A 9268-nucleotide genomic window follows, 5' to 3' on the forward strand; every position below is an offset into this window, starting at 1 on the left:
CAGAAGGGAAGGAGTGATTTTTGGATTTTGCAGCTCAGATTCTGGTGGAATTTTGGTGGGTGCTATGTCGCATTAGCAAGACCCCCCAAGCACCAATACAGTGGAACCCCCCCACAAGTGACCCCATTTTGCAAACTACACCCCTCAGGGAATTCATCTAGGGGTATAGTGTACATTTCAAACCCCCAGGGGTTTCACCAATTTTGATACAAGTGGGCAGTGAAAATGAAAAATTACATTTTTTACACAAAAATGCAGTTCTGGCTCAAAATTTTTCATTTTCAGAAGGTATGAAGGAGAAAAAGCACCCCAAAATCTGTGCCCCAATTTCTCCCGAGTACGGCAATGCCTCACATGTGACCAAAAAATACCATTTGGGTGCATGGCAGGACTCAGAAGGGAAGGAGTGATTTTTGGATTTTGCAGCTCAGATTCTGGTGGAATTTTGGTGGGTGCTATGTCGCATTAGCAAGACCCCCCAAGCACCAATACAGTGGAACCCCCCCACAAGTGACCCCATTTTGCAAACTACACCCCTCAGGGAATTCATCTAGGGGTATAGTGTACATTTCAAACCCCCAGGGGTTTCACCAATTTTGATACAACTGGGCAGTGAAAATGAAAAATTACATTTTTTTACACAAAAATGCAGTTCTGGCTCAAAATGTTTCATTTTCAGAAGGAATGAAGGAGACAAAGCACCCCAAAATCTGTGCCCCAATTTCTCCCGAGTACGGCAATGCCTCATGTGTGACCAAAAAGTGGCAGGACTCAGAAGGGAAGGAGTGATATTTGGATTTTGCAGCACAAATTCTGGTGGAATGATGGTGGGTGCTATGTCGCATTAGCAAGACCCCCAAAGCACCAATACAGTGGAACCCCCCCACAAGTGACCCCATTTTGCAAACTACACCCCTCAGGGAATTCATCTAGGGGTATAGTGTACATTTCAAACCCCCAGGGGTTTCACCAATTTTGATACAAGTGGGCAGTGAAAATGAAAAATTACATTTTTTTACACAAAAATGCAGTTCTGGCTCAAAATTTTTCATTTTCAGAAGGTATGAAGGAGAAAAAGCACCCCAAAATCTGTGAAAGCAGTATATTTTGAGCGCTGTGGGCCAAGGTTAAAGTGCTGTGTGCAAGTGGCTGCCCTCTGGAAGGGGGTTGCCGCCCCCAACAGAAGTTTGGTAAAGGAAGAAAATACCAGTAGGCGCCTTATGCACACACGTATAACAATTTATTAAATAAACATACCATACAAAAGAAATTAATTGGACTAAATGGACACAAAATCAAAACATATAACAATATTAATGAATATAAAATAGGCTAAAAACATGTGCAAATAGCGGTGGGTTTGATATATGTATATTTACCAAGTCCCAGTAGGATTCGATCATATGCGCATATGATGCCAGGTACTAATATCCCAAAATTGAAGAATAAAGTGCCAGTGTTCTATGGGAGTAGATGCCACCTGTAAGATCTCCCGACAATATTTTTGTAATCCACAACGGGGTTTCTTTGAAATGGCTTTGTGGTAAAAAGCGATGAACAAATAGAGCCGCTGAAGTCGACACTTCTGTGTCGATGGAGACGACAGCCGCAGTTGATGTTTGTAGTTTAGTACCTGGCATCATATGCGCATATGATCGAATCCTACTACCCCAAAATCTGTGCCCCAATTTCTCCCGAGTACGGCAATGCCTCACATGTGACCAAAAAATACCAGTTGGGTGCATGGCAGGACTCAGAAGGGAAGGAGTGATTTTTGGATTTTGCGGCTCAGATTCTGGTGGAATGAATGGTGGGTGCTATGTGGCATTAGCAAGACCCCCGAAGCACGGTGAAATTATGAACCTAATAATCCATAGATGTGTGGTATATTTTAAAACACTCCTTTATACATAGGCCGGGTTTGTCGGGGCAAGTGTCACACTGGAAAATAGTTTGCTTTCTTATTCCCTTTTTATAGCAAACTTTGCACCTTTTTTGTGTCCTGCCCTTTTTTCCAGTGGAGGGGATTTCATCAGGAAAATGCTGCCCTGGTACAATACGGGGGCCAGTACTAGAAGTACTGGGGCCCTCTGCCTGCTGGTTCCCAAATATTAGGCCCTTTATGACTTCCTCTTGAAAGTGCATAAATGTCCCCCTCTGGCCGGTAGAACGGAATAGCACGTAAGCGTTATACAGTGCCATCTGGATGATATACACGGCCAGCTTCTTGTACCAGATTTTTGTTTTCCGCAGGGCACTGTACGGCTTCAGTACCTGATCTGAAAGATCCACTCCGCCCATGTACCTATTGTAATCCAGGATACAATTAGGTTTTGAGGTGTGGGTACTGGTACCTCGTACAGGGACGGAGGTGGTACTGTCTCCGTGAATTGTTGTCAGTATAAGGACATCCCTCTTGTCCTTATATTTGACCAACAACATATTTTCGGTGCATATTCCCCTGCTTTCACCCCTTCTCATTACTTGGGCAATGTGCGTTTTTGGGAGGCCTCTTTGGTTCTTGCGCACAGTACCGCAAGCTGTTGTACCTCTTGAACCAAGGGCCTTAAACAGGGGGATGCTGGTGTAAAAGTTATCCACATAGAGGTGATAACCTTTATCCAGGAAGGGGTGCACTAAATCCCAGACAATTTTTCCACTAACACCTACGAGGGAGGGGGGGCATTCTGGCGGTTCAATTCTTGAATCCTTCCCTTCATATACCCTAAACCTGTGAGTGTACCCTTAGGTGCTTTCACACAGCTTATACATTTTTATGCCATACCTTGCCCTCTTACTGGGAAGGTACTGGCGGAATTTAACCCTTCCTTTAAAATGTATAAGGGACTCGTCTATGCAAATGAATTTATCTGGGATGTACATGTCTTCAAATTTGGCACTGAAATGATCAATGACCGGCCTGACTTTGAATAGCCGGTCAAAGGTGGGATCATCTCTGGGTGGGCACTGTGCATTATCGTTGTAATGCAAAAATTTAAGGATCGTCTCAAATCGAGCCCGGGGCATGGCCATACGGTAAAATGGGGTGCTGTACAGAACATCTGTACTCCAATATTGCCTAATTTCTGGCTTTTTTACTATGCCCATATGAAACACCAGACCCCAAAACGTCATCATCTCTACTGCATCTACAGGGGTCCACCTAGCAAATGATGACGTGGGGTTTTGAGCAATAAACTGCTGGGCATATAAATTAGTTTGGTCCACCATTAAATTTATAAAATCATCAGAGAAAAATAATTTGAAAAAGTCAATTTCTCTGAGACCTGTGGAATCAAATTGGATTCCTGGCATGGCCAAAAACTCAGGAACCTGGGGCTCAAAATTGTCTGGTGGTGGGGTCCATACGAGATCAATTATTGGGGGGGGGGGTCTCAGCTGCTCTACGGGGGCGTCTTTGAGGGGGTCCCTCATCACCAGAGGAGGAAGAGGAGCTTAAGGCGAATCCTTTAAATTCCCTGCTTGCATCACTGGCTGTGTCAGAGTCAGAAGCAAGCATGGCATATGCCTCCTCCGCTGAATACATTCTTCTGGATGACTGGGATGACATTTGGGATGCCATTTGGGATGCCATTTTTATTTTTGTGTTACTGGTAGTGAAATGTTTCAACACGTGTATAGTGTAGGGGGGGGTACAAACTTTATTTCAACCCGGGGGGTATGTAGTGTGTAGTGTGTATGTAGTGCAGAAAAAAAAAAATACTTTATACAAAAAAAAAAAATTGAAGGGGTTAAAAAAAAATAAAAAATTGAAGGGGTTAAAAAAAAAATTGAAGGGGTTAAAAAAAAAAAAAAAAAGGTCCTGCGCCAAAAATTGAGCACAGATGTTGGTCAGTAACGTCCGTCACTGAACAGCGCTCAAAGGCAACAGGAATTTGATCAAAAAAAAAAAAAATAGATCAACCCTGTGCCGAAAAAGATGATCAGTGATGTACGTCACTGATCAGCGCACAGCGGCCACAGGACACCCACAAAATCACAGTGTGTGTAAAAAAAAAATTTAAAAAAGACCCCACAGCACACACAAAAAAAAAAAAGGTGATCAGTGATGCGACACTGATTACCAGTGAGGGGCAGCAGGTGCACAACCTTTGGTGCAACTGACAGTGCAACTGGCAGGTATATATAAAAAAAAAAAAACCTCTGCACCCCCAAAAAGTTGCTGATCACCTCAGATATAGTGATCAGCACAAAAGGCGGGGGCAGCAGACACAAAATTTAGCACTCTCTATCACTCTCTGTCACTATCTCTCTCTATCTCTCACTATCTAACACTCTATGACACTGCAGCAGCAGCAGTGACAGGTATATATATATATAAAAAAAAACCTGCGCCCCCAAAAAGTTGCTGATCAGTTAATTTATACTGATCAGCACAAAAGGGGGGGCAGCAGTCAGTTATATAAAAAATATATAGCACAATCTGTCACTATCTCTATCTCTCTCTCTCTATCTCTCTCTATCTCTCTCTATCTCTCTATCTATAACTATCACACTGCAGCAGCACAAAATATAGCACTCTCTGTCACTAGGCCTCTCTATCTCTCTCTCTCTATCTCTCTCTATATCTCTCTATCTCTCTCTATCTCTATCTCTCTCTATCTCTCTCTCTATAACTATATCACACTGCAGCAGCACAAAATATAGCACTCTCTGACACTATCTCTCTCTATCTCTCTCTATCTAACTAACGCTATTACACTGCAGCAGCACAAGTTCACAACACAGGAAGTCACAAGTAACAGGATCCAGGAAGCATCCAGCACACTACAAGCAGTGATGAAGCAGGCAAGATATTTGCAAGGATCAGGTAAGTATTTTGCAAGGTTCTGGTCAGTATATCGCGGCAGCTAGGCACGGTGACCGCACTGCACGCAATTCCAGACCGGAATGGCGTCTGCAGTGCAGTCACCGTTAGTTTAAACCCCCCTCCATGGCTGTGATTGGTCCGTCGGTCCGACGGACCAATCATGGCCTTTGGGGGCGGGCGGGGTGAGGTGGGGTGACACCAGTGTCACCCTTACACCCCGCGGTGATTGGTGCTGTACTTTACAGCACCAATCACCTCCGATCGCGTGTCACCGGCGAACGTTATTCGCCGGTGACACAGAAAACGCTGTAATTGGCTGTTCACACTGAACAGCCAATCACAGCGATCGCCGACGGGGGGGCGGCATCGCAGCCCCCCCTGGGCATGCACGGACATGTCTGCTGTCAGGGACAGCAGACATGTTGAAACTGTCACCGCGTCTATAGACGCGGTGACAGTTAAATGCCATGACGTACATTTACGCCATGTGTCGGGAAGTACTTCCCGACCATGACGTAAATGTACGTCAATTGTCGGGAAGGGTTTAAATCAACACAGCTGGCGACCCCTGCAGCATACAGTCACATTGCAGCATCTGCTTCTCTATAGTAGACTGTAAGCTCTCCCACAAGTTCTGTCATCCTGCATCATTGTCTAGTTCCGCTTGTTCTCTCTCACCTCTATAGTTACAGAAATAAATATAATTTTCACTTAAGATTTTTCAATAAGTAAAGGATAAGTCAGGGTTGCGGACTTTAAAAAAATCCTCTCCGGTAGAAGCCCGGAGAGGAATCTTGCATTACGAGGTTTGGGGGCGGGGCTTAACAGTGACGTAATTAAGCCCCGCCCCCATTATGGCAAATAGCTAAATAACTGATATCCCTGGAGGGGGCGGGGCTAATATGACACTATTGTGCCGTTTTAGCTCCGCCCCCTCCCCTGAGACCCGCGGATTGCGGCATATAAATGCCACGATCGGGGGGCTCAGTGGGGGTCCCCCTGATTCCGGGAGGGTTGCCCACCCTTCCGGGGGCCGGGAGGAAGGACCCGATTTTCGGGAGACTCCCGCAATTTCCGGGAGGGTCGGCAACCCTGGGATAAGTCTATCTGAGATTATTAACATGTTATTAATATTGTATACAGAGCCTACAGGGTAAATGTACTAAGATGGTATGTTGTCCATGGCAACCAATCAGATACTTTCTATTATCTTCTAGAAGGTGCTAAATAAATAATAAGAAGAATCTCCTTGGTTGCTATGGGCAACTTCCCATTCTCAATAGAACTCCCATCTTAGTAAATGCATCCCTACAGAACATATTACACTTCTTTATACGGAGTTAAGCCATTTCCACTGATCTAGGGATCGCCATCAACGGTGCCCACCAATCGTGCCATCAGTAACTTACCCTGATGGCAGAGGTGTGGTATAGCTCACAGACAATGTCTAGGTCAACATGCACAAGGTCAGCACTGGAAAAAAAGTTGACACGAGAAAAAAGTCGACACGTGGAAATGTCAACTTGCGGTTTTCATCATTTTTGTGTACCGCATCCCCTCACATGTGTCTCTTTGCTCACCACGCTTTGGGGCACTTTACCGTTCCTAATTGGAGTCCATGTGAATGGTAAAGCAGGAAAAGTTAAAAAAAAAAAGTTGACCTCTTCATGGGTCAAACAGTGCCATGTTGACCTTTTGCTTGTTGACCTTTGACTATGTCAAACATATGTATATAGACCATATGTTGTGATTGACTATTGACTGTCGATCTAGACATTGTCTGTCAGCCATCTGGATGCCCCAAGAAACCACTGATGGAAAACTATCAATAGTTTGAACCATCAATGGGGTATCAGTCACTACTGTGGGACACGTGATTGTAGCAGGCCTATCAGAGTTGGGGGTTGGGCTAAGGGGAACATGACAGGGGGTGGGACTATGCACCATGTGATTACAAAATCAACACAGCTGCTGACCGCTGCAGCATAAATCATTAACATCAGTCTTTCTCCCAGTGGAGCTTACAATCTATAATGTCAGATTAGTATACATTACTCGGTGGTGAGGCACTGTCCAAAATTCAATAAGTGACCACACCAACTGCCAGTAACTCCTGGCCAGTGACGTTCAGCAGCGTTTGGGCTCCACTATTTGAATTTTGGACTGTGCCACAGTTCCACCACTGAAGCCACCGTTACCATCTATTACTGTAAGGAAAACAATACAAGCATGGAACCCATGCAGAGTTGAACCCATATGTCCCATTGCTGTAAAATGTCAATGCTAATAATGTACTTTATTTTTAGGAAGGCTCCCAGCCATTGTCATTATGTCACCTAAAGAGCACAACTGTGGGAATCCAATGTCAAAACTCCCTACGATCCAGGAGACCTGGACCTGCGCCCCTATAGTTTTTTGGTCCTATGACAACACTCCAGGAAGTGTTGAAGTCACACAGCTCTGTGAGGTCAGCTTCGGTGGCCTGCCTGAATCACTGGCACAGGACTAGTTGTTTGCTAAGATTTTCATTAGCCGTGCCCTTTACAGAACACTATGCCAAAATATTGTTGACTTTAAAAAGACTATAAAATGATCAGTGAGGCTAAACGTGCTCAGTAAATCAAAGTGACACAAATTCTTTTCTGCGCAGTCATTTTAATGAGCAAGTGCAACAAATGTTCTCCATTGGTATCTGTGGGTTATTTTATTTATGGTCACCTTGGAAGAGGAAATAATACAGAGGGACAACTTTCCGCTTCAGTTTTACAAGCCTGATGGTCACTTTCCTTTTGATGTGATTTAGAGGTCAACTATCTGACCTAAGCCCCAAACAAGGGCCGGTAACATGGATCTGCAGATAATATGGTCTAGAAGAGGGTCTCTGGAAAACCCAACATCAAAGGGGATAGTGTCCAGACTGAGACAGGGACTGACTGTGTGTAACAAAATCTACACAGAATACAGATAAAGCAGTAGATACTAATAATGTTATAGAAATAAAGGGTTAACTTATAATGCTACAGTAGTAACACTACTACTTCCTATAGCCCTACAACAACAACCACTGCAACTAAAACAAAAACAGCAATAATAATAATAATAATAATCTTATATGTACTGTATGATATAATATATCATCCTCATAAAACAAATATATTAATGCATACATTTCTAACTAGCATTAAATAAATGAATCTACTTGCTAGCGATAGAATAACATCAGTCTGTAACACATGCTGTATTTGCAATGTAATAATAATAATAAAAAAAAACGACATCAATGTAAAACAAAACATTTAACCCTTTGAGTACCAAGCGCGTTTGTCAAAATGGGTGTGAAAATTGCCAAGTAAACATTTTCGTTCATGTTAATGTCCTGTAATGTTTACCTTATATAGGAAATATAATCTTTTTTTTTTTTTTACACAACATTTTTATTTGAATGTATATAACAAATGTCAACGACGGCGGCATTTATAGCGGATATTTTGCACATCTCGCGCGAATGTTGGCAATCAAAGGGTTAAAAAATGCAGCTGTAAAAGTCATACTGTGCACATGTAAAATAGGTGCAGGTATCCAGAGTACCACTACTTGTGTATACACTTTAGTAAATGGCAATAAGAAACTTGCCACAGATATCATCTGCTCAGCAATTATCTACATGAATGCATGAAAAGTATAAGTACACAGAGACACTGTAATAGAGCAGTAGTAGCACTGTCAGTACACTACACCATACAATGAGTGAGGCATAGCTGCAATGTTATCATACAGTAATTCAATATTAAAGTAGATTACCTTGGATTAACAACAGCAAAGAAATGCATTTTCTCCTGTCCATGGTAAAAGCCAGTAAAGTCACACAGTGTATAAACTTGTTACATGCACTATAATATATATCCTGGAAGCCAGCAGCCCAGCAGAGAGTTAACAGCAGCACAGGCTTCCTAGATAGACGGAGCCTTTATATACAAGGGAGCAGTGAATGGCCTGGGGAGGGGCCATGAGGACTAGTTTCACAATGACTACCCTTAAGTCAGCAAATCGCAGCCTACACTACTCGCTGCCTCTCCTCCCTGCACAATCAGGCTGGCACATGCTGTGCCCACTGTGTGCAGTCCTGAGGAATGCAGTGCCAACACTCATACATACTGTAGAACTTTCAATGACTCACAGTGTTGATGATAGGTAGACAGTGTCCACGGTCATTGGGGTTTATTCTGGTTGATTCGCTCGGATGCGAATTCACACCCTTGGTCGCCGACCATCGAATGACGTGGAACTTGCACGCATATCTAAGTGACTCTCAGGTCTCAGGCATGCACCCTCGGGAGGAAGTGGACAGGCAGCTGACATCTAGCGATGCTGCCCGCCCCGGCACCAACGTCATGGGCCGATAACCATGGGAACGCAGATGAAACGCTAGGCCCCAGC

At 43.7% G+C, this 9268-nt stretch overlaps 1 protein-coding gene across 1 annotated transcript in view; it reads right to left on the minus strand.

Moving 5' to 3' along the window:
* The window catches only part of ITGA2 (integrin subunit alpha 2), a 109239-nt gene extending 100479 nt beyond the window's left edge, over positions 1-8760 (minus strand). The window contains exon 1 of the mRNA XM_083153837.1: positions 8633-8760. Within this exon, the coding sequence (XP_083009963.1) occupies positions 8633-8675 (43 nt within the window). The 5' untranslated portion in view covers positions 8676-8760. The remainder of the gene's footprint in view (positions 1-8632) is intronic.
* Positions 8761-9268: the final 508 nt, after the last annotated feature.

This window comes from Crinia signifera, chromosome 1 (assembly GCF_055691185.1).
Source record: "Crinia signifera chromosome 1, ASM5569118v1, whole genome shotgun sequence".
Classification (NCBI taxonomy): Eukaryota; Metazoa; Chordata; class Amphibia; order Anura; family Myobatrachidae; genus Crinia; species Crinia signifera.